Here is a 25,669-nt window from a genome sequence, read left to right on the forward strand (position 1 = left end):
CCACTTGGTATGACCTCCATGGTCATGAGTAGAGAATGGTGGCTCTGGGACACAAAATACTTAATATCCTGATATCAAAGTTCCCTAGTGAAGACAGGCCCTGGGCTTTTCTTTGTCCATCATATAAACCAGGCAAACATGAGCTATTATTTGTGGATGCACCAAATAAATAACCTAGTGCACAGCTTTGCTCAACCCAACTCTTGATAGATAGAACTCAGCTACATAAATTCTGAGGTCCAAAAAATTGGACCTTCCAGGGCCCTAAACACCTTTTACCCTCTGTGTCAGTCAGATCTCCTGTTCTTCTTAGTCCAAATGGATGGTGTTAGGTATTTAAAATATGCAGCAAGTATACATCTTGGCATTCCTTGGACTCAAAATGTGCCAGCTTTGTGTATTTTTTGTAGTATACTAATATCCAACTTCTAAGTCAAACATTCAGCAAATTCAAATGTTTGGCTTGAAAGCTGTGTGACTTTGGCCAAGTACTTACCCTCTCTGAGCTTCAGTCTACTTCCTTGTGTTATTTGAAGATTAAAGGAGATAATGCATGTGAAGCAGTGGCATCAATAAATGGCTGTCGTATTTTTAGTTTGCATCTCATCAGTCCCCTCCGTCGAAGAGGCTGCACTCTAATTTGATTAGCTCTCCTAACTAAATCTCTCGGCTGCTTCCCCTCGACCCCTTGCAGTTATTCAGTCATTGCTTTACCAAGATCTACTGAGTGCCATGTTTTGTGCTGGACGCTGCCTACGTAAGCAGGAATCAAGCCAGGTCCCCGCCATTGCCAAGCCCACAGCCGAGTAAGAAAGAGACTCCCAAACGGAGCAAATGGCCTGTAATCGAGGTATGTCGCCAGTGTAGTCAGAGCGAATGCGGCGGGAATGTCTAATTGAGACTTAGGGGTGCGAGGTGTCGATGGAGAGGGGGATGTCATTCAGGTAACTGGCACTGTCCGTACAAAAAGCACAAGCACAGGAGAGGGAGCGGACGGCTGGTGTACCCCTAAAGCCCGGGTGGATCTGGCGCAAGCTTCAGGACCCGGGGCCCGGAGGGTTTTGAATGCTCGGCCCCGAGATCGGGGTTCCTCCCACTGGCAAAAGAAGCCCCGAGGAGCTTGTGCTCAGGAGTGAAGCCTCGGTGCGGCCAAGTCATCTTGCAGGATTGGTTCCGGACAGTGCATCACAAGAGCCAGGACCCCTGCTCCCGCCCACAGATAAAACGCCAGCCATTGAAGGCGGAAATAACGGCCCGCGAACTACCGGACAGCGACTGCACTACCGGCATTCACGACGGTGGGCGGAACCGGAAACTCCGGGCGCGTGGCGGGTGGGCCCGGCGGTGCGGCTGCGGCCGAGGGGGCGGGCCCGGCTCCCCCTGGGCCACTGATTGGTCGGCCCCCGGCAGCGGCGGCCGCGGCTCCTGGAACTGTCATCTCCGCCTGTGAGTCCTGGGTTCGAGCCTGGGCCCTGCTGGCTCCCGAATTGCTCTTCGGCGCCCGGCTGTGACTCCCTCTGGCCGGCTAGCACTGATCCAGCCGGCTTTTCGGATCCAGACTATCGGGCCAGGACCCCTCAGGTAGTTTTGGGGGGGGGGGGGCGAATCATGAGTGGCCTACGGGACCTCGTCCCTAGAGAAAGGTAATGCGGCGCTGTGGCGGGGAGGAAGACCGAGTGGAGCAGGTAGAGGCCAGGAGGCTGAAGCCCGGCGGAAGCCGCAGAGGAGGCCTCGATCCCGGACTGAGGGGTGGGAGGGGGAGGAGGCGGTGGCAGAGGCGGCAGGGGACGCGCGTGGGTCTGGACGAGACCACCCAGGATAAGGTCCGAACCCTTGGAAGCAGGACCATCCGAGGAATTGACTGAAAGCTCAGGAGCCAGCCAAGAACAGCCGTAAAGGTACAGAGGGCCGTCCCAGTATCCAAGGCGTGTTTATTGATTTTGTGATTCTTGGCAGAACGGAGGCCACACCGAGATAAAGCGTGATACGACCTAATAAGTGTATTTTATTTGGGGCATTACTTTGGTAAGCCAAAGACATAATTAATTTTTTAAAAGAGTGTATTATGGAAGTGTTTAGACGTATACAAAAGTCAGTAAAACACGGGAAATAGCATACCATTATGGATCCCAAGTACTCATCACCCAGCCTCAATCACAAATGGCCACCCTGGTTGCGTTACAAATATGTTAAGATTCGCCTCAAATCCATACCGATAATATGTCAATCTTAAGTTAAAAAAAAAAGTTCCTTTTGGGGCGCCTGGGTGGCTCAGTCTTTAAGCGTCTGCCTTCGGCTCAGGTCATGATCCCAGGGTCCTGGGATCGAGCCCCGCCTTGGGCTCCCTGCTCGGTGGAAAGCCTGCTTCTCCCTCTCCCACTCCCCCTGCTTGTGTTCCTTCTCTCGCTATCTCTCTGTCAAATAAATAAATAAAATCTTTAAAAGAAAAAAAAGTTCCTTTCATTTTAATGGGTATAGAGGTTCAGTTTTGCAAGATGAGAAGAGTTCTGGAAATTGGTTGCACAGCAACTACTGAACTGTAACTTAAAAATGGCTAAGATGGTAAATTTTATGTCATGGGTTTTAACCACAATTTTATTTAAATTCCTTTCAAATTAAAAAAAAAGTGCTGCAAATTAGGGAAAAAATCCGACTTCAAACGTGCAATGGAAAGTAACTCATTGCCAAGGAGAGGCCCATAGAATTGTTTTTAACTATGGAGGCTCTGGAATGAACCTGTTGGTTTTGGTGCTTAAAGCAGGGGGACCAGGCCTGGGGTGGAGTTTAAGCCTTGGTGGTGCTTTCTGGTTTATTCTAGACCTGAAGGGTTAGGCCAGCCTGGCTTTGCCAGTTGGATTTCTCCCATATGTTCCTGTTTCTTACACTCTGAGGCACACCTTTAACCCTTAGCTAAGCTCCTATGCCACTTCGTACCTTCATTCACAGGAGAATGAGTGAAGTGTGAATTCACCTTTTTCTCTCCATTCTCATTCGTTAGGGCACACCTGGGTACTCTGTCTCCAATCTACTCCATCTCCCCAAATGTACCACAGGTCGGTCTTTCACACTCCTTGGTGTTAACTGGTAGGCAGCCTTCTACATTCTAGCTCTTTTCCAAGTTAGTCCTGCATGGATAGCCCTGTAACCTTCCTTTTGTCCACCCCAAACAAATAAAACAAACTATAAAATGAGAAAGCAACTGCCAGGTTTGGGTTTTGGGCTCCCCTTGTCTTGCTCTGGGGCTCCAGGACCAGCTAAATTTTCTTACTGTAAGTTGGCTTTTCTTAGAGAGTCAAACAACAATTGGATAAAATTTGCAACAGAAAGTTGTATTAGAGGGTTGCCTGACTGGCTCAGTTGGTGGAGCATGTGACTCTTGATCTCAGGGTTGTGAGTTCAAGCCCCACATTAGGTACAGAGCTTTAAAAAATAAAATACAGGCACCTGGGTGGCTCAGTTGAGCGCCTGCCTTCAGCTCAGGTCATGATCCCAGGGTCCTGGGATCGAGCCCCATATTAGGTTCCCTGCTCAGCAGGAAGCCTGCTTCTCGCTCTCCCTCTCTCTCTGCCTGCCACTCCCCATACTTGTGTTCTCTCTCTCTGTGTGTCAAATACATAAAATCTTTTATTTATTTTTTAAAGATTTTATTTATTTATTTGACAGAGAGACACAGCGAGAGAGGGAACACAAGCAGGGGGAGTGGGAGAGGGAGAAGCAGCCCCCATGGAGCAGGGAGCCCGATGCAGAGCTTGATCCCAGAACCCCGAGATTGTGACCCGAGCCGAAGGCAGACACCCAATGACTGAGCCACCCAGGCGCTCATACATAAAATCTTTTATTTATTTATTTTTTTTCATAAAATCTTTTAAAAAATAAAATAAGGAGCCTGTTTCTCCCTCTGCCTGCCCCTCCCTCAGCTTGTACTCTCTCTCCTTCTCTAACAAATAAATAAATAAAATCTTAAAAAAAATAATAAAAAAATAAGGGATGCCTGGGTGGCTCAGTCAGTTAGGTGTCTGCCTTTGGCTCAGGTCATGATCCCAGGGTCCTGGGATCGAGTCCCGCAACGGGCTCCTTGGTTGGTGGGGAGCCTGCTTCTCCCTCTGCTTGCCTCTCCCTCTGCTTGTACTCGCTCTCTCTCTCTTCCTCTCTAACAAATAAATAAATAAAATCTTTAAAAACAATTAAATAAATAAAATAAAATGTATGCATTAAAAATAAGTTATATTATTGAGTAATGGCTATTTAGAACTACTCAGGAAAAAATCAGGCGCTTGATCACATCAGTAGATGTTAATGATGGAAAGAAGGAATTAGTGACAGGGCTGCTGGTAATGAATGACAGAGCAAAAGCTAGATTCAGTCACAGGGTGAACTTGCTTAGTGTACGATGTGTACATTTATATCTGTTCACTGAGAGCTCTTAAGATGATCATTATTAAAATATCTGCAGGAAATAATGCTGTTGCTCATATATAACTCATTTACCTTTAACTTCCTTTTTCCCCATAGAAACAGTTGTGATTTTGGATTAAGTGAGTTTTTGTTAGGAATGTAGCCATCATGTTACATCATAACTGCCTGTACACAGGAAGTGATATGAAATCAATGAACTGTTTTCTTATGTTTTCCTTTGTAGGGAAGATGGAAGAGCTGAGTCAAGCCCTGGCTAGTAGCTTTTCTGTGTCTCAAGATCTGAACAGCACAGCTGCCCCACACCCCCGCCTGTCCCAGTACAAGTCCAAGCACAGTTCCTTGGAGCAGAGTGAGCGGCGCCGCCGGTTATTGGAACTGCAGAAATCGTAAGGGATGCTTTAACTCTTTGGCCTCTTTCTTCAGGCTGGGAGCTGTGAACCAATCAGGAGGCTCTAGGTCTGTCTCTCTCTTTTTTTTTTTTTTTTAAGATTTTATTTATTTATTTGAGAGAGAGAATGAGAGAGAGAGAGCACATGAGAGGGGGGAGGGTCAGAGGGAGAAGCAGACCCCCTGCCGAGCAGGGAGCCCGATGCGGGACTCGATGCGGGCGGGACTCGATGCGGGACTCGATGCGGGACTCGATGCGGGACTCGATGCGGGACTCGATGCGGGACTCGATCCCGGGACTCCAGGATCATGACCTGAGCCGAAGGCAGTCGCTTAACCAGCTGAGCCACCCAGGCGCCCCACTAGGTCTGTCTCTTCAAGTAGACCCTTTATAGGTACATCTTGCCCATGAGATTGGGAGGGGTAAATCCTGGCAGAGGTAGACATCCTTTACACCGAAAGCTTAGGAAAAGATGGAAACGTAGGGAGAGACTGAAGTTTGAAAGCAAAAGCTGTTATTTGGTTAAGTTTTTCTTTTTTTCCTGGCAGCAGTACTGAGCTTTGCGATTTAGGGACTTGTGAAAGCCACGCCCAGTCTTCCACTCCCCACATTCCCTGTGTGGCTTCTGCACTCTGAAGCCTGGCATTGGTGTGGTCTTCCTGTCTGCCTTCAGCCCAGATGTTTCTGTGGAGCCCTTGAGAGCTCAATACAAATAATTCCACAGGGAAGCTGAGGAAATGTCTTCCATACACTGAATTCTCAATGCCAAGATGAGCAAGCAGGGGGAGAGGGCAGGATAGGAGTGTTTGAGGCTGGGCTGCTCTGAAGGCAGGGCCTGTCCATTTACCCTGAGTACAACATGGGCCTCTTCTTGGTCACAGGAATTGAGGATTCGAAGGAACTATTAACAGCTACACAGTTTCTCTACGGTCTGCATTCTGCCCAGTGCTCCATCATTGGATGTGTTTAGCAGAAATGGTTCCCTGTGGCCTCTGGGTTGCTTGCAGATTACATTCTCAGATCACCTCCCCCGCTCCACAACCCCACCTCTGTTGTTTAAAAGTTATTTTGGAATAGGTAACACATTAATTGTATGTATTCACATTCAAAATTCAAAATTTGTAAGAATATATGGTGAAAGTCTCCATCCCAGTATGATGCTAAGTGAAATAAGTCAGACTAAAAAAGAAATACCATGATTTCACTCATATGTCGACTCTGAATAATAAAACAAATAAATAAACAAACAAAAAGTAGAATCAGACCATAAATACAGAGAACAAATTGGTGGTTGCCAGAGGGGCGGGGGTAGGAGAATGGGCAAAATGTGCGAAGGGGAGTGGGAGATGCAGGCCTCCAGTTACGGAATGAATGAGTCACGGGAATAAAAGGCACAGTGTGGGGAATACAGTCAGTGATATTTAATAGTGTTGTAGTAGCTACACTTGTGGTGAGCACAGGATAACATAGAGAAGTTGCATCAGTGTATGTACACCTGAAACTAATGTAACATTGTATGTCAGCTATACTAAAAAAAAAAAATTTTTTTTTTAAAGGAAATAAAGTCTCCCTCTCAATTCTGTCCTCTGGCTGTTCAGTTCCTCTCCCATATTATTAGTTTCTTTTGTATCTTTCCAAAGATATTCTGTGCAGACATGAGCAAGTGTGTGGTTGTACGTATGTATACCATTTTTTTAAACAATTAGTGTACAAACACTGTTATGCACATTTTATTTAACAGCAGATTTTGGAGAGATTCTATATCAGTACCATCTCATTCCTTTATTATGGTGCCAGGTATTGTATTGAATGGGTATTTCATAATGTAATCTAACCAATCCCCTACTGATGGGCATCTGGGTAGTTTCTTCTCTTGTGAATACAAACAATACATGGGAAAGAACCATGGGTATGCACCCTGTGCACATGTACAAGTACACCAGCTCTTCTTCATTCTTGAAATAAAAGACCACTGTGCTCGCACGTGCTCTCTGTGGTGTGCACCATCATGGGAATGTGCATGAGCTCGTGTGTATGTTTGAGAGGAAACCACTGAGCTGGTCTCATTGCCTCAGTGGTGGATCTTGCCTTAGCATTGAGGAAACCAAGTGCAGGCAGTTACCTGGTATCTACAAATCACAATCAGATTCTAAACAGTTCTTATTCTTTCTTTTTTATTTTTTTAAGATTTTACTTATTTATGAGAGAGAGCATGAGCTTGGGGAGGATGGAGTGGGAGGGAGAGGAAGAGAGAGAATCTCAAACCAGACTCCACATTGAGCACTCAATCCAACGACCTCGAGACCACAACCTGAGCCAAAACCAAGAGTCAGACGCTCAACAAACTGAGCCACCCAAGCACCCCAGTTCTTATTCTTTTTTAATCAATTGCCCAAGCTTTCTAGAATATGTAGTTTGTTTGTTTGTTTGTTTTTTTGAGGAGGGTAAAAATAAAGGGAAATAAGTAAAAAGATATATTAAACTGAAGGGCGCCTGGGCCCCCCCCCCACTTGTTCCAGCTTTCTCTCTCTCTCTCAAATAAATAACATTTTTTTTCAAAGATTTTATTTATTTATTTGAGAGAGAGGGAGAGCACAGAGGGAGAGGGAGAAGCAGACTCCCTGCTGAGGAGAGAGCCCAACTTGGGGCTCGATACCAGGACCCTGAGATCATGACCTGAGCTGAGGGCAGACGCTTAACCGACTGAGCCACCCAGGTGCCCCAAATAAAGAAAATCTTAAAAAAAAGAAAGAAAAAAGAAATGGAAGAAGGCCTGGCTGCTCCTCAGAAAGCCTTATAAATTAGGGGCACCTGGGTGACTCAGGCAGTTAAGCATCCCACTCTTGATTTCGGCTCCGGTCATTATCTAATGGTTGGGCTCCACGTTCAGTGGGGGGTCTACTTGAGATTCTCTCTTCCTCTGCCCCTCCCACCCCACATGCCCACACATGCTCTCTCTCTCTCTCTCTCTCAGATAAATAAATACATCTTTAAAAAAATAAAGAAAGAGGGGCACCTGGGTGGCTCAGTCAGTTAAGTGTCTGCCTTCTGCTCAGGTCATGATCCCAGGGTCCTGGGATCAAGCCCCGCATCAGGTTCCCTGCTCAGCAGAGAGCCTGCTTCTCTCTCCATCTCCTGCTCCCCCTGCTTGTGCTCTCTCTCTCTCTGTCAAATAAATTAATTAATTAAATATTTTTAAAAATAAAGAAAGGAAACTGTATAAATTGGAGAGTCCCAGAAGTGGTCCTTGTTTTAAACTCCTCCCCACATCTCAGTGATTCCTCTCTTCAATCACTGGGGGCCTTTGGATGAGATGCCTGCCAGGCAGGAAAGTGTCAGCTCTAAGAGGGGGTAGAGATGCGAATCTGGAATGGGGTGGCGGGAGCGGGGTCAGCCTTTCCAGCTAGTGAACCTTGAAGATTCCTTTCAATATGTTAATCTGCCTTTTTTTAGGAAACTGAGGAAGGCTGAGTGTGTTCAGAGGAAGCTTCCTACCTAGGACCAGTGAGGGGGCCATCACTATGTTAGCCTTACATAGGAAATTCTACCATCTCTTCCACTAGAATCCCTAGGGTACTCCTGAACTTGAAGCATCTGAGTTAAAGTAAACTTGTCACATTGTAGGGGGTCTTCCTAGGAGACATAAAGGCCTATCCTTGTGCCTTCTTTTTTCCAGCAAGCGGCTGGATTACGTGAATCATGCCAGAAGACTGGCTGAAGATGACTGGACAGGAATGGAGAGCGAGGAAGAGGAAGATAAGAAAGATGATGAAGAGATGGACGTTGACACTGGCAAGAAGTTACCAAAACGCTATGCTAATCAAGTGAGTAGTCCAGGGAAGGTGAGGCCCAGGTCCAACCCCACTGAAGTAAGTGTTGCCGTAAAGAGAGAAGGAGACAGGAGGAAGGAATGGGGGACTTCACAGAAACTGCTTTACATGCATAAAGTGTATGGACTTAGAGAAGAAATGGCTTACGGTGTCATGTACTGAAGGCGGGGTCACTGAGGGAGGCTGTGGGTGCTGGGTTTGAGAACCTTTACCCCATACTATAACCAAAGGTCACCAGCCTTCTGCAGAAAGCCCCTGAACTATTGCTACACTAAGAGAGTCCCTGCACTTGTCATTTCTTAGTGGTCATTGTAGGGCAACTCTAGGTTGGGCCTGCCCAGGCTAGCACTGCCCCCACCCTACCTCCTAGGTTGGTAGTCTTTCCTGAGCAGTAGACTAACATGTCAGCCTTGGATCTTCACATTCAGATGATGGAAGGTGGGAAGGACAGCTGCCCTTGAATATGGGGCGCCTAGCCAGCCACTCCAGGCCAGCCCATTGGCCTACATGCAGTTGAGGCCATGAAACAATAGACGACTATAACAAACTTGACTAAGTGGCCTATTGGTTGCAGGAAGAAACCAGTGTGGTTTGTGGAGCTATAGGGGAAGCAGGCATGAAGACTGCCAGTGCTTCAGGCAGCCCAGGTATTCCAGAGCAGAGTATGGGTCCAAGTGGGGCCAGGGCTCTAACTGGCTATTATATTCTCTCTATAACCCAAGTGTCTTGTCACCTCAGAATCCTGTCCCACCTTAGGATATGGTTTCTGGGGGTGCCTGGGTGGCTCAGTCGGTTAAGCGTCTGCCTTCAGCTCACGTCATGATCCCAGAGTCCTGGGATCAAGCCCTGCATCAGGTTCTCTGCTCAGCAGGGAGCCTGCTTCTCCCTCTCCCTCTGCCTTCCACTCCCCCTGCTTGTTCTCTCTCTCTCTGCCAAATAAATAAATAAAATCTTAAAAAAAAAATGGTTTCTGGGTATACACACTCCCATCTTCTTTCTGTGCCCCCAATACAGCACAGATAACATCTTCTATGACAAAGTGCAGTTCAGTTCTGTTCAGCAAGCATTCTTGAAAACCCTGCTCTGTAGTAAGCTAGGCTATGTGTGGGAAGATGGACAAGGGTCAGAAATGGCCCTTGTACTCCTGGAATAGTTGGAGATGATGGTTTTTGCTGTAAGAAAGTGAGATTAGCTAATAGCGAGGAAGGAAGTAGGATTGTGAAATCAGGAAAAGGTTAATGAAAGAGGAGGCAGCTTGTTTCTTTTTTAGAGATTTTATTTATTTATTTGCGAGAGGGAGAGAGTATGTGCTTGAGCAGGGGGAGGGGCAGAGGGAGAAGCAGACTCCCCACTGAGCAAGGAAGCCCGATTCGGGCAGGGCTCACCCCAGGACCCCGGAATCATGACCTGAGCCAAAGGCAGCCACTTAACCCACTGAGCCACCCAGGTGCCCCAAGAGGAGGTAGGACATTGACAGGCAGAGGTGCAGAGCATTCCAGGGCCTTCCAGGCAGCAGGAAGAGGCTGAGCAAGAGCCCTATGGTGTGCTGAGAGCAGTGTGCAGGCCAGTGAGGTTGGAGCAACATAGGGCGGGGAGGAGGAATACAGCAGAAACATCTGCGGGAGTGTAGACTGTGTTTTAGATTGTGGGGAACCATCGAGAATTTTTGAGCCAGGGACAGAGCTGGGACTTTGTATGGCATGCACGTCCGTGTATAGAAGGACCTGGAAGAGAGAGGCTGGAGTAGGGAGCTTAGCTTTGCTAAAGCACTCTGCTGCCGGTGCTGAGGACAGTGAGGGTGCGAAGGAAATGAGTGTGAGAAGTGTCGCCAGGATGAATGGACAGAATTTAACAGTGGACCGGATAGAAGAGGCAGTGTGAGAAGTGGTTAAGTGTTTAAGCTCTGAAGTCACGTTGACCTGACGTCAAAGTCCGGCTCTTTGTTGACCTTGAGCAGGTTATTTCATGGCTCTAAGTCTCTGGTTTCTTATCTGTAGAATGGGGATAGTTACAGTACTATTTCACAGGATTGTTAGAAGGATTGAAGCAGATAGTGTACCCTAAATACCTAGCACAGAGCCCGTAATAGATGCCCCACAAATATTAGCTACTATTTTTTTAAACAGCCGTGTTGAGATAAATTCACATACCATACAATTCACACATTTACAGGGTACAATTCAGTGTTTTTTAGTATAGTCACAGGGCTGTGCAGCCATTACCACTCTCTAATTCCAGAATATTTTCATCACCCCCAAAAGGACCCTCATACCCATCAGCAGTCAACTCCCATTCTTTCTTTCCCCCAGCCCTTAACAGTCAGTAATCTACTTTCTGTCTCTCTGGGTTCGCCTCTTCGGGACATGTGCTGTAAGTAGAATCATATGAAATGTGCTCTTTGTGTCTTGTTTCTTTCACTCAGCATAAGGTTTTTTAAGTTCATCTGTGTTGGAGTGTGTGTTAGAACTTCATTTCTTTTTATTCCCAGACAATGTTCTGTTGTCCTGATACCCTGCATTTGGCTGGTCTACCCATCAGGTGGTGGCATTTGAGTTGCTCCCACTTTCTGGCTGTTGTGAATAATAATGCTGCTGTGGATAGTCACGAACAAGTTTTTGTGTGGATATATTTTTATTTCTCTTTGGTATATACCTGGGAATGGAATTACTAGGGCCTATGATCATTCTATGTTTGATGTTTTGAGGGGCTACCAGACTGTTTTCCAAAGTGACTAGAGCATTTTACATTCCCACCAGCAGTGTATGAGGGCTCCAGTGTCTCCACATCTTTGCCAATGCTTTTTATTGTCCATCCTTTTGAGTATAGCCATCCTAGAGGGTATGAAGTGGTGTCTCATGGTTTTGATTTGCATTTCTTTAAGGACTGATGATATCAAGCATCTTTTTATGTGCTTATTAACCATTTGTATATCTTCTTTGGAGAAATGTCTATGCCCATTTTTTTCTTTTGGAGGGGGGAGAGAGAAAGAGACAGAGAGAAAGAAAGAAAGAGAGAAAGAGGAGGGGCAGAGGAAGAGGGAGAGAGAGAATCTCAAGCAGGCTCCACGCCCAGCACAGAGCCTGACAAGGGCTCAATCTCACGACCCTGATCATGACCTGAGCCAAAATCAAGAGTTGGTTGCTTAACTGACTAAGCCACTCAGACACCCCTCTATGCCCATTTAATTGGGTTGTCTTTTATTATTAAGTGGTAAGAGTTCTTTATATATTCTAGATACAAGTCTCTTATCAGGGGGCACCGGGGTGGCTCAGTCAGTTAAGCATCTGCCTTCAGCTAAGGTCATGATCCCAAGGGCCTCGGATCAAACCCCCATCGGGCTCCCTGCTCAGTGGGGAGCCTGCTTCTCCCTCTCCCTCTGCCTGTCACTCCCCCTGCTTGTGCTCTCTCTCTCTCTCTCTCCCTGTCAAATAAATAAATAAAATCTAAAAAAACCACAACACAACAATCTCTTATCAGATACATAATTTGCAATATTTTCTCCCATTCTGTGGGTTGTCTTTTTACTTTCTTGATGGTATTACAGGCAGCACTAAAGTTTTAAATTTTGATGTAGTCTTATTTATCTATCCTTTGTGTTGTCACTTGTGCTTTTGGTGTTGTAACACTAAAATTTCTTTAAGGATGTGTTGATAATGCTTGGTTTAAGATTTGGTAACAGGGCTACAGGGTGCAGAAGGGGAAGTAGGGGGGTTTCAGGGATGGAAGCTACTTGGGCGACCAAAGACCATGAATCCTGTTTTGGGGACCCTGAGTCTAAGGTACAGAGAGAGCAAGCAGAGAAGGAGATACCACGTGGATGGCTGGAAATATAGGTCTGGAGAAAAGGAAAGCAGTCTGGAGATGAAAAGGCAGGAGAATTGGGGCACCTGGCTGGTTCAGTCAGTGGAGTGTGTGACTCTTGATCTCGGGGTTGTGAGTTTGTGCCCTGTGTTGGGTGTAGAACTTACTTAAGAAAAAAAGAAAGGACAGAAAAGAAACAGAAGGAGAATTGGGGGTGTCCTCTCAGAAGCGGCAGGTGAAGCTGCAGAAGTAGATGCGACCTAGCCCTGAGCGGACAGCCTCTGAGAGAAAAGAAAAGGGGAACCTAAAACAGCCTCCTGAAGATTCTCTACATGTTTTGGGGGAGTGTGTGGAGGAGCGTTTGGAGGAAAAAAAAGAATAGCACTGGCTCACATGGGTGGCACGTGCTCACAGGGAACATGTGTCAAGGAGGATGAGGAGGCGGTGACATGAGCAGTGGAGCAAGGGGGATAAGGGGGAGGAGAGGGAAGAGAGACACATGGCAGGGAGCGGGTCCCTGACAGCCTCTGACCGGGCTACGGGGTAGCAAGTCTGGACTGAAGGTGTCAGAGTGGGCAGAGGGCAGCATCTAGAAATAGGAAGTCGTTTTAAGAAGGACAAAGTGGAATACTTTAACAGAAATGCAGAGTGATAAAAGGTTTTCATTTTTGTTTTGTTTTTGAAGATTAGGGCGTGAGCATTTTGTGGGCTAAGGGAAGGAGAGATGAAAGATTCCGTGGGGACTATTTGTTGATAGGCCAGTCTCTGTGTAATGCGAGGAATTGTGAGCCAAGAGTGGAAGAGTTATTCTTTGCAAAATTCATTTCACCACCACCAACAACAAACCCCCCCCCCTTTTTTTTAGTTTAAATTTTGTTAGTTACCATACAGTGCAATATTGGTTTCTGGAGTAGAATTCAGTGATTCGTCACTTCCATACAGCACCCAGTGCTCATCACAAGTGCCCTCCTTAATACCCATCAGCCATCTAGCCCATCCCCCACCCACCTCCCTCCATCACCCCTCAGTTTGTTATCTATCATTAAGAGTCACTTATGGCTTATTTCCCTCTCTCCTTTTTTTATTTTCCCCCTTCCCATATGTTCATCTGTTTTCTTTCTTAAATTCCACATAGGAGTGAGATCATATGGTATTTGTCTTTCTCTAACTGATTTATTTCACTTAGCATAATACACTCTAGTTCCATCCACGTCATTGCAAATGGCAAGATTTCATTCTTTTTTTTTTTAAGATTTTATTTATTTGGGTCGCCTGGGTGGCTCAGTTGGTTAAGCGACTGCCTTCGGCTCAGGTCATGATCCTGGAGTCCCGGGATCGAGTCCCGCATCGGGCTCCCTGCTCGGCAGGGAGTCTGCTTCTCCCTCTGACCCTCCTCCCTCTCATGCTCTCTCTCATTCTCTCTGTCTCAAATAAATAAATAAAATCTTAAAAAAAAAAAAGATTTTATTTATTTGAGAGAGAGAGAATGAGAGAGAGAGAGCATGAGAGAGAGAGAGCATGAGAGGGGCAGAAGGAGAAGCAGACTCCCTGCTGAGCAGGAAGCCCCACACGGGACTCGATCCGGGGACTCCAGGATCATGACCTGAGCCAAAGGCAGTCGCTTAACCAACTGAGCCACCCAGGCGCCCCACAAGATTTCATTCTTCATCCCCCCTTTCTTGAGGCAGATTTCCTAACATCCTTTGTACAGTATTTGGGGTCACCAGTTTGGGAAATGATGATCTAGATTAAGAGCATCTCAACGTCAGGGACCTTATTCATCTCTGAGGTATAGCCCCTGGAATGTAATAGTTATGAGAACAGCAGGTGAATGGACAAAGTAAGAGGAGGAAGGAGGTCCCGTCACCCAGATACAGGAGGCGAGGTGGTAAGAATGTACTATGGATGCAGGAAATGAAGACGAGGAGAGAACTTGAAGCTCACCGTGAGTGGCCTCCATCCCGTCAGCTGAGACAAGTCAACTAAGAGCAAGTGGGGCAGAGGTCTACCATCAGCCTTATATGTATTTTCATTATATATATGTGTGTGTATATATATAGGCTGTGAATTCTTTGTCACTGTAAACATTGCAGCAGCACACCCCTTTTGGTTGTTTTTTAATATTTCACTTTTCTAAGTAATCTCTCCACCCAAGTGGGGCTTGAATTCACAACCCTGAGAGATCAAGAGTTGCGCGCTCTACCAACTGATCAAGCTGGGCACCCCCCACCCCTGTTGATTTTTAATGCCATTTTTTTTGTGTTCCCAGTTGATGCTGTCTGAGTGGTTAATTGACGTCCCTTCAGATCTGGGGCAGGAATGGATTGTGGTCGTGTGCCCTGTTGGAAAAAGAGCCCTGATTGTGGCCTCCAGGGTGAGTCGCTTCCTCCTCCCTATCCCAGCATGCTGGTCTATAGCAGGAGGAATTCTTTGCACTTCGTGTTCCTTTTTTTTTGGTGGGCAGCAAAGCGAGGTTTATTGAGCGATAGCAAAGTGATAGTAAAAGCTCCCAAGGAGGAAGGGGCCCTGAGGGGGTTGCCACCAGGGAGTTTCTAAGTCTAGGGGGTTTTATGGGCTTGTTAGCGGGCTGTTTTCATCTGATGAACCCTCCCTGCACCTGTCATCCAATCAGGTTTTTGTCATCTACCTATCACATGGGAAAGGGTGGAGGGCTCCTTCCAGGCTGATGTAAGATCCTTTCAAGGGTAGTTTCTCTTAGGGCAGGGGCCCCTTGTCCCTACCTGTCTGCCCTCCAACTATCCTTCATCACTGTCCCCCTGAAGAGGTAATCCTAACTGCTGTTAGGGAAGAAGGATGACGACTGTTCATAGCTACCTTCTGCTGGTCAGGGGCATCTCATCCTGATCTATCAAGAGGTCCCCTGTGGCTGTCTAGTTTGACAACCATGTGAGGCTCCATCTGAACCACCATTTGGAGTTTGATGACCTTTATTGGTAGTTGTCCTTAACGATGGTGGAGATCCCGGACGAGCCCCCATAAATGTTTCAGGATTTTTTTTCTCCATCGGTGCCCATGGTTCTTGGTCACATCACTTCGAAAAATGAAGAGGTAGACCAGACAGAGTAGTGGGCAGCAAAGCGAGGTTTATTGAGTGATAGCAAAGTGATAGTACAAAGCTCCTGAGGAGGGAGGGTGCCTGGAATGGTTGCCCACACTTTGCGTTCCATATCTCCTGCAGCAGCTTGCCTGGCGTGGGGGTTGAAATGCTTTCCTTCAGGAGGGATTTGTTGAGAGCCATCTTTGGGCTGATGACACCTCTGCAGATTGTGGAAGCAAGAGGTTAAGGAGACCTTGATGCCTAATGGGAATGCTAACTTTCCACACAGGGTTCTACCAGCGCCTACACCAAGAGTGGTTACTGTGTCAACAGGTTTTCTTCCCTTCTGCCAGGAGGCAACAGGCAAAACTCAACAACAGCAAAAGGTACCTACATAAAATTGTCTATTTATTAAGTTTGTTTGTTTGTTTAGAAATATATATATATATATATTTTTTTTTTTTAAGATTTTATTTTATTTATTTGACAGAGAGAGAGAGAGACAGCTAGAGAGGGAACACAAGCAGGGGGAGTGGGAGAGGGAGAAGCAGGCTCCCGGCCGAGCAGAGAGCCCGATGCGGGGCTCAATCCCAGGACCCTGGGATCATGACCTGAGCCGAAGGCAGACGCTTAACGACTGAGCCACCCAGACGCCCTAGAAATATATATATATTTTTACGTAATCTTTACACCCAACAGGGGTTCAAACTCACCATCCCAAGATCAAGAGTCACATGCTCGGGCGCCTGGGTGGCTCAGTTGGTTAGGCGACTGCCTTCGGCTCAGGTCATGATCCTGGAGTCCCAGGATCAAGTCCCGCATCGGGCTCCCTGCTCGGCGGGGAGTCTGCTTCTCCCTCTGGCCCTCCTCCCTCTCATGCTCTCTGTATCTCATTCTCTCTGTCTCAAATAAATAAATAAAATCTTAAAAAAAAAAAAAAGGAGTCACATGCTCTACCAACTGAGCCTGCCAGGTGCCCCTATTTATTAAGTTTTGTAATTAGTAAAAGACAGTGGAAGGTCCTTGGTTACTTGCTTTAAAGACTCACTTTGAAAGCATACCTTTGAAACTGTACATCTGGATTCGGGCCATCTCCTTCAAGGTCAAGCAAGTCCTGTCCACTGGATTCAGGCCATCTTCTTCAAGGTCAGGCCTCCTCAGTTGCAGAATAGATGCAGCCCTGTGAGGCCTGCTGGGCAACAAATCCCTGAATTAAAGTCGACACACCTTCCCCGTGGACATCCATTACAAGGTGACATGTGCAGTGTTGGGGGGGTAGATTCCTCAGAATGCCGAGTGTAAAGTACAGTGAGCTGTTGCTGGGGCTTCCTGCCAAATTGCCTTTTCTCCTTTATCGTTGTTCTAACCTTAGCCTCTCCTTCCAACCTAGGCTCAGCTGAGGAGACTAAGATCATGGAGGTTAAATCACTTGCCAACAGCCATTCATTGAAGTGGCAGAGCTGGGCCTGAACCCTGTTCTCTTCCCTGCCTGCTCAGGCTCCCTTGGTGGTTCCTTGTGTGCTTGGTACTGAGCCTAGACTTTTAGAGCGCTTTACACGTGAACTTTGGCTCACCCATCCTCATGTCTTTCCCCTACTCCTTATACCCACTCCTAGCTCTATTCAGCTCGCTTGCCTGCTTGTTGCCTACATGTGCCCAGTTCGTTCTAACTGTAGGCCTTTGCTCACGCCACATCAGTATTCTGGCCTGAAATGCCGTTCCACCTCCTCTCTGCTCTGTTGTTTTAATCCTCTGATCCCAGAAGACTATGTTCACGTACCATCTCTTCTGTGAAGCATTTCCTGCTATGCCAATCTCCCTCTTCTGGAATTCCTGTTGCTCTTAGTTTGTGTTGTACAGTTCAGCTCTTGGTTCTTTTCTCTATGATCATCTTATCTCCTTAACTGGATTGTCACTTCCTTAAAGGCAGGGACTACTTATGGTTAATATTCCACACAGAGCACACCACCTATGATAGGAACTCAAAAGTGCATGTAAGGGGCACCTGGGTGGCTCAGTCGTTAGGCATCTGCCTTCGGCTCAGGTCATGATCTCAGGGTCCTGGGATCGAGCCCCGTGTCGGGCTCCCCACTCTGCGGGAAGCCTGCTTCTCCCTCTCCCACTCCCCCTGCTTGTGTTCCCTCTCTCGCTGTGTCTCTCTCTGTCAAATAAATAAATAAAATCTTAAAAAAAAAAAAGTGCATGTAAATTAAAATGGATTACTTGCTTTTGGACTGGAGCTTTTCTAAGGTGAGTAAATGTCACAGCTTATCTAAAAGTTTAGAATTCCCGGGCGCCTGGGTGGCTCAGTTGGTTGAGCGACTGCCTTCGGCTCAGGTCATGATCCTGGAGTCCCCGGATCGAGTCCCGCATCCGGCTCCCTGCTCGCTGGGGAGTCTGCTTCTCCCTCTGACCCTCCCCCCTCTCATGTGCTCTCTCTCTCATTCTCTCTCTCAAATAAGTAAATAAAATCTTTAAAAAAAAAAAAAAAAGTTTAGAATTCCCACCTGGCTTAAGGGTTGCCTTGATCTCTCTCATGCTGTCCTACTCACATCACCCTTAAGCGCACCAGGAGCAACAAAGGGCCATGAAGAACTTTCTCCCTAATGAACTCTGATTGGAAGGGGTACCCTGTACTGACTTTCTCTTCTGTATCCCCAGACTACACCATTCTGGACTGCATTTACAGCGAGGTGAACCAGACCTACTATGTTCTGGATGTGATGTGCTGGCGGGGACACCCTTTTTATGACTGCCAGGTAAGGATTAATGCTCTCCTCATGTCTTCTCCTGTTTTCTCCTCTCCTCCTGGGAATGTGGCTCAGCATGTGGGTTTGATATGTGACCAGCTTCTTGGTGTGCACAGGATGTGGTATATCAAGAACATTATCTAATGTTCCTTGCATCTTTGAGTGTGTTTAAATTAGCTTCATTTAAAAAAAAAGAAGTAGGAGGAACTAAGGGAAGTACAGCAATTCTTGAGGGGAGGAAAGAGTGAAACAGAGCAGAGGGGTAGGCTGGGACTTTGTAGAAGCTGCCACCACCCCCCTGCCTCTCCAGAGTTGGGGAGGATTGCTGGCAGGGGAGATTGTGGGCAACAGGGATGCCACCTTGTGCAGGCAGCACAAGGAAGAGAAGGTGGAGTTAAGTCCCACCGAGAGTCTCCAGCCAGCTCTGCTGCCTCACCAACCACATCCTGACCCTGAAAACAGCAGGGCCTCCTTCGTATGACACAATGTCGCGAATCTCTGAGGGGCCAGCTCTGGAAGGAGATTTTCCAAGTGAGGAGGCGCCCCAATATTCTCCCCTCAAGTTTCACCTTCCCCCAAGGTTTTTCTGAGATCGGTGATTCCTATGAGTGACGGTGGCAGTCATTGGAGTGAGGCTGGGTCAGCCCCTCAGATTCCACTTGTGTTCCCCACACTCCCGCATCATTGTCTCAGTTTTCTAGTGGTGATTTTTTGTCCTCCCTTTCAATTAGCTTATCACAGTTCTCAATGTGGTTAGAAATGCAAATTTCCAGACCTACTGAATCAGAAACTCTGGGGTCAACTCATGTTTTAACAAGCCTCCAGGCGATCCTCATATAGGCCCAAGTGTGAGAATCACTGGTTGTCACTATAGGCTACTGCTTTCTGTAGCCATTAGCCGAAGCGTGATTTTCCAAAGCATTATGTAAGGTGGTGGTGCTGCAGAATTCGAATACACGCCTCGTTCTAACAATATAGCTAAGACTTGCATTGCCAACACTTTCTGAGCACTATCTCATTGAAGCCCTTAAAACAACTCTATAAGGTGAGTACTGTTGTCCTTCCTCATCATATAGGTATGGAAGCTGAGAGCCACAGGTGGTAAGTACCTTGCTCCAGTGCAGAGCCACACCTAAAACTCAGATCTCATAAATTCAATCTAGGACATATTTTTCTTTAATTCTGCTGAAGGATGTTTTATAACATGTATTCACAACTTGTAAATTTGGATACTAAAATTACCTGTATTTCGGGCGCCTGGGTGGTTCAGTGGGTTAAGCGTCTGCCTTCAGCTCAGGTCATGATCCTGGAGTCCTGGGATGGAGCCTCACGTCGGGCTCCCTGCTCAGCGAGGAGTCTGCTTCTCCCTCTGACCTTCTCCCCTCTCATGCTGTTTCTCTCTCTCTCTCTCTCAAATAAATAAATAAAATCTTTAAAAATAAATAAATAAAATTACCTGTGTTTCTATAATATATAGAATAGACTTGGGGCACCTGGGTGGCTCAGTTGGTTAAGCGACTGCCTTCAGCTCAGGTCATGATCCTGGAGTCCTGGGATCGAGTCCCGCATCGGGCTCCCTGCTCAGCAGGGAGTCTGCTTCTCCCTCTGACCCTCCCCCCTCTCATGCTCTCGCTCTATCTCATTCTCTCAAATAAATAAATAAAATCTTTAAAAAAAAAAATAGACTTTATTTTTATTTATTTATTTTTTAAAGATTTTATTTATTTATTTGACAGAGAGAGACACAGCGAGAGAGGGAACACAAGCAGGAGGAGTGGAAGAGGGAGAAGCAGGCTTCCCGCTGAGCAGGGAGCCCGATGTGGGACTCGATCCCAGGACCCTGGGATCATGACCTGAGCCGAAGGCAGACGCTTAACGACTGAGCCACCCAGGCGCCCCTGACATTTTTTTTATTTTTAAAAGCAAAATAATGTACAAGAAACAAGGCACTTAATAGCTACAGAAGTGTACATATCCGTAATTCAGGGAATAAAGTAGTTTATGAGAAGTTACAACTATATAGTAGTTTCTTATCCTCAGAATTAAAATAAAACAAAGGTTGTTTTATTTTTTTTTTATTTTTTTATTTTTTTAATTTTATTTATTTATTTGACAGAGAAAGACACAGCGAGAGAGGGAACACAAGAAGGGGGAGTGGGAGAGGGAGAAGCAGGCTCCCCGCAGAGCAGGGAGCCCGATGCGGGACTCGATCCCAGGACCCTGGGATCATGACCTGAGCTGAAGGCAGTCACTTAACCAACTGAGCCACCCAGGCGCCCAAAGGTTGTTTTATTTTAATGGTAAGTACCAAGAATATATGTTGACTGGACTGCTATTAAAAATCTTAATTGTGGGGGGCGCCTGGGTGGCTCAGTTGGTTGAGCAACTGCCTTCGGCTCAGGTCATGATCCTGGAGTCCCTGGATCGTGTCCCGCATCGGGCTCCCTGCTCGGCGGGGAGTCTGCTTCTCCCTCTGACCCTCCCCCCTCTCATGTACTCTCTCTGTCTGTCTGTCTCTCTCTCTCTCAAATAAATAAATAAATAAATAAATCTTTTAAAAAATTTAAAAAAAATCTTAATTGGGTTTTAAGAAAAAATCTGCAAAGATTTTATAAACATTTTACTGACCTTATGGCAGTGTTTGAAGGGACAATGAGGGTAATGATAGAGGAGCTTAGGTCTCTATAAATTAGGTGGCTATTTAGAATGGGGTGTTTTTGTTCATATTATTGTTTGAAATGAGCAGCATTTCATCTTTCTGTTTCCCTTCTCTGTGGCAGACTGATTTCCGATTCTACTGGATGCATTCAAAGTTACCAGAAGAACAAGGACTGGGAGAGAAATCCAAGCTTAATCCTGTAAGGCCTGGTGTTAGGACTGTAGGATTCTTTAGGGGGATTGGTTTGGTTTGTTCTATTATCTAAATATAATCATTATGAACAAAATTATCTTGTTGTTGAGGCAGCGTGGCACAATGAGAAGGATGTGGACTTAACAGTCATCCAGATCTGAACTAGTTTTGGCTTTAACAATTACTAGCTAAAGTTAATAACCTCATTTGGCCTTAGTTTCTTCATCTCTGTTGTAGGGTTAATAACACCTACTTTACAGGGTTGTTCTAAGAACCAAGTGATACAAATGTGCCAGTTCTCCTAACATGATACTTACGGTAGTCACTCAATAAATAGTGGTTAATATAAAATGCTAATAGCTCTCGTACAGTGGTTCTCAAACTGTAGCATGCGTCAGCAGTATCTGGAAGCTTGGTAAACATAGATGCCTGGGCCTCCTCGCCCAAGTTTCTGATTCAGTAGGTCAGGGTGAGCCTGAGGATTTGCTTTTCTTTTTTTTTAAAGATTTTATTTATTTGACAGCGAGAGAGGGAACACAAGCAGAGAGAGTGGGAGAGGGGGAGAGTGGGAGAGGGAGAAGCAGGCTCCACGCAGAGCAGGGAGCCCGATGCGGGACTCGATCCCAGGACCCTGGGATCATGACCTGAGCTGAGGCAGGCGCTTAACAACTGAGCCACCCAGGCGCCCCTGAGGATTTGCATTTCTAAGAAGTTCCCCAGTGTTGCCCGTACTGCTAGTCCACGGACCACACTTTGAGAGCTTCTGTTCTTGTATCTGAGCTGAGAGTGACCTCATCTAGTCAGCTGCCTCATTTTACAGATGAAGATGTAAGCTCAGAGAGGGGACTGCCTTCCCCAAGGTCCCACAGCCCAGGATGAGAGCCCATGTGTCTTTGCTACCCACTCAGCGATGAGATATGTGACAGCTGTGTTCAGGGCATTTTATTAGCAAAGCCCCATAGATTGGCATTTGCTTGGATTGCTTACAACACTTTTAAAGGCATTCGGATAACCAATTACAGGACAGTAAATGGGGTCAGTATCCAGTGATGTTACCAGGAAAGTCCTGGAAGAACATGTATTGAGGAAGGGAACGTGGGAGCAGCTGGGTCTGAAATGTTCTGAGTGCTCTGCATGTATTATCTCACTGAACCCATGCAACAACCCTATGAGGGAGATACTTTTATTATCCTATTTTATAGATGGGACAGCAGAGGCATATACAGATGAAATGATTGGCAGAGTTGGGAGTCAAACCCAAGCAATCTGACTTTAGAATTTTAGTCCTAATCACTTTGTTACACTGTTCAGTCTAAAAATTCTTGCTGATGTGAAAGGGGCTGCACTAGTCCTTCTTTCACACTGTCATATGGCTTCGAGAATAACATACAGTCCCTAAACCTAGCACAGGACAGTGGTTCTCAGTCCTGGTTGTGTGTCAAAATCAACTGGATAGCTTTAAAAAAAAAATGCCTGGGACCCAGGCCAATTCAGTCAGAATCTCGGGGTGGGGCCTGGGCTTCAGTGATTTTTAAGAGTTCCCCTGGTGATTCTTGTGGATAAAGCAAGGTTGAGGACTACCAATCCAGTAATTCATAGGGTTGAGGAGGGTAGGGAAGGATGAGACTGAACTTTTCTTCTTTGATACAGTTTTTCACTTGCTGGAACCAATATTATTTGTAACATGCACTAATTCTTTGCTCTAATTTATATTTTAGTTTAAATTTGTGGGGCTAAAGAATTTCCCTTGTACTCCTGAGAGCCTGTGTAAGGTGCTGTCTATGGATTTCCCTTTTGAGGTAACAACCATTGTCTTCATTGCTCTGACCCGATTGCAGGATGCAGGGACGCTTGGCTATACAGAGTCTTAGGATATCCTCTGACTTTGCTGTGTCAGAGCATCAGAGAAGGGCTGAAAGCTGATTCCTGGGAAAGGATGTGCCACTGCCCTTCAGAGCCTCAGCCCCACCCTGCTAGAGAAGTCAGAATGCCAGGGCTGGAAGGGCCCTGCAAGAACAGCTCATCTACACCCCTCATTGTACAGATGGAGAGGCAGGGGCACAGGGAGGACCAAGGCTTCCATCCTCAGGTCCTTCTTGGGTGCCTGTTTTCTGCTGCGAGCCTAATAGCCAGGCCCCTTGTTTGACTGCCGTAGCCAATGGTAAAGTTGGGGGCTCCTGTGACTGACAGACCAAGGGGGCACGAACTCCTTATCCTCCCTCCCAAGAGTAGATGGTTCCTGGGGGTGGTGCTGCTTGCTGAGCAGTGGCACAGGAGCAGGGTGACCAACCTGCCCTGGTTTGTCCAAAACTGTCCCAGTTTAGCACTGAAAGTCTCATGTCCCTAGAAGTTCCTCAGTCCTGGGCAGTCTTTTGTCATCCTCAGAACCTGCAGTTACCCTCTCCAGGCTCAGCACACAAACTTTCCTTTGCCCCTCACATCCTTTAAAATTCTGCCTAGTCACCCACAAGTATTTGCTTGAACTCGATATAATTTCGCTAAAAGGATCATAGCTTCCCAAATGAGGAAATGGCAAAGGCCGAGTTGCCTTCATTTCTGGGAGTCAATTAAGAAGGTGGTAAAAACACCATCTTTATTTATAATCCTTATGCCCCAGTGACAATAAATGCTTTTTAGAGATGAGTCACTGAATCATGGAAAAGAAAATGTGGGACCGTAGGAGGTCTTCCCGTTGAGAAAAACTGAGTTTTCCAGAACATAGCTTGCAGATAATTTAGGGGGAGGTTAGGCAGCCAACAATGGCATGGGGAACAGGGCTTCCTGACAGTCTGTTTCCCCTGTGCTCAGCAGTCCAGCGTCTTGGAGGGGCCTGTCCAATTCCCCTGCTTTGTTCCCTGTGTGGAGCACATTCCCTATTACAAAGACGTCTAAGTGGTGGAAAGTGCATGGGATCTGGGGACAGAAAACCTGGGTTCAAGTTGAATTTCTGCTTCATACTGTGTTTTTATTTTTTTTATTTTTTTTATTTTAAAAAGATTTTTATTTATTTACTTGAGAGAGAGAGTGAGCAAGAGAAAGAAAGAGAGCACACGCCAAGGAAGAGGCAGAGGGAGAGGGAGAAGCAGAATCCCCACCAAGTAGGGAGCCCAGTGCGGGGCTTGATCCCAGGACCCTAGGATCATGACCTGAGCCAAAGATAGACGCTTAACCAACTGAGTCACCCAGGTGCCCCTATTTTTTTTTTTTTTTTTTTTAAGATTTATTTATTTGAGAGAGAGAGCCCGAGCAGAAGGGGCAGAGGTAGAGGAAGAGAGAATCTCAAGCAGACATTGTGCTGAGCATGGAGCCCAATGCGGGGCTCGATCTCACGACTCTGAGATCACGACCTGAGCTGAAACCAAGAGTCAGACACTCAACCGACTCTGCCACCCAGGCTCCCCCATACTGTGTTTTTAGGGAGGACCTCAGAACTAGCCCTAGCCCCTTTTCTTAAACACCCTCAGCGGTGGGTAAGAGGATAAAGTAGTGGGTAGCAAGCACCCTGCAAACAAGAAGTGCTATTTATGTTTTTATTTTCTAAAATTTAGTTTTCTAGGCCATTTCTTCATTTAGAGAAATTGCATGTGTGAGAAACAAGGATTCTTTTTCCCCTGGCAGTGATCCAGGAAAGGGAGTTCGCACCCTAGAGCGGCCCCGGTGTGCATAGACTCTCCTGGAACATGGGGCTCCAGAAGTCATTTTGGTCCCTGGTTTCCCCTTTTATAGGTAGATGGACTTCTCTTCTACCACAAGGAGACCCACTATAGCCCTGGAAGCACTCCTCTGGTGGGCTGGCTGCGCCCCTACATGGTGTCTGATGTTCTTGGCTTAGCCGTGCCAGCCGGCCCTCTGACCACCAAGCCAGAATATGCTGGGTACCAGCTCCAGCAGATTATTGAGCACAAGAGGAGCCAGGAAGGCATGAAGGAGAATGTCACACACAAGGCGTCTGAGGATGGACGCTATGAGTTGGAACACCTGTCTACCCCCAAGCTGAAGAGCCCTCCCTATAGCCTGGACCCCCCTGGGAGCCTCATGGAGAACTGAACAGGGTGGCTCCTTGGGGAGTCACAGGATGGTGCTTCATCCCAAAAAGAAGTCTGGGGAGGAAGACAGTGACGACAACAGGTTATTTCGTTTCAGAGTGGCCTTTCCCAAGCCACTCCAGTTGGATACAGCTTATCTCCTATCTGAAATGCTTGCTCACACCATTGAGAGATGTTCCCAGATTGGGTGGTCTTTGGATTTGAGCAGTAATTCCTGTGAAAAGTATATCCCAGATATCCACAATGTAAATATATGTAATTCTTACGAAAGAAGTTGTTTGTGGTTCTTAAACTTTAGATGGTTGTGACCCCCCCCCCCCCCCCCCGCTACCTAAACCATGGCTGTTCAAGTCTTGGCCCATTTCACTGTTTTTAGCACTTAAGCATTCTGCTGAGTTTCCAGTTGCTGCTGTTAGTAACGTCATTTTCTAAAAGGTCTTACCAGGAACTGCAGTTCTTGGTATTTGAATATGTTCCCTCTTCTGAGAAGTGTGAGTTTCTTTGGTTTAGACAATGCCAGAGATAAAAT

The 25,669-nt window shown here is 46.5% G+C and overlaps 1 protein-coding gene across 5 annotated transcripts; it reads left to right on the forward strand.

Moving 5' to 3' along the window:
* Positions 1-1,318: 1,318 nt before the first annotated feature.
* On the forward strand, positions 1,319-25,413 carry SNUPN (snurportin 1). Of its 5 annotated transcripts, XM_064570127.1 has the most exons (10): positions 1,320-1,581; positions 1,957-2,025; positions 4,640-4,802; positions 8,481-8,628; positions 14,705-14,809; positions 15,783-15,879; positions 18,155-18,252; positions 21,024-21,101; positions 22,813-22,893; positions 24,821-25,413. In XM_064570127.1, exons 3-10 carry the CDS (start codon positions 4,645-4,647, stop codon positions 25,139-25,141), a joined length of 1,086 nt encoding a protein of 361 aa, XP_064426197.1. In that variant the 5' UTR covers positions 1,320-1,581; positions 1,957-2,025; positions 4,640-4,644; the 3' UTR covers positions 25,142-25,413. The 5 variants fall into 5 exon arrangements, with proteins under 5 accessions (XP_045755615.1, XP_064426198.1, XP_064426197.1 ...); XM_045899656.3 differs by lacking the exon at positions 1,957-2,025 and having other exon boundaries at positions 1,321-1,581; XM_045899657.3 differs by lacking the exons at positions 1,320-1,581; positions 1,957-2,025 and adding an exon at positions 1,746-1,898.
* Positions 25,414-25,669: the final 256 nt, after the last annotated feature.

The sequence above is a fragment of the Mirounga angustirostris genome, unplaced genomic scaffold (genome assembly GCF_029215605.1).
Source record: "Mirounga angustirostris isolate CCGP_5_RB_7025 unplaced genomic scaffold, mMirAng1.0.hap1 SCAF_9, whole genome shotgun sequence".
In the NCBI taxonomy this organism is placed as follows: Eukaryota; Metazoa; Chordata; class Mammalia; order Carnivora; family Phocidae; genus Mirounga; species Mirounga angustirostris.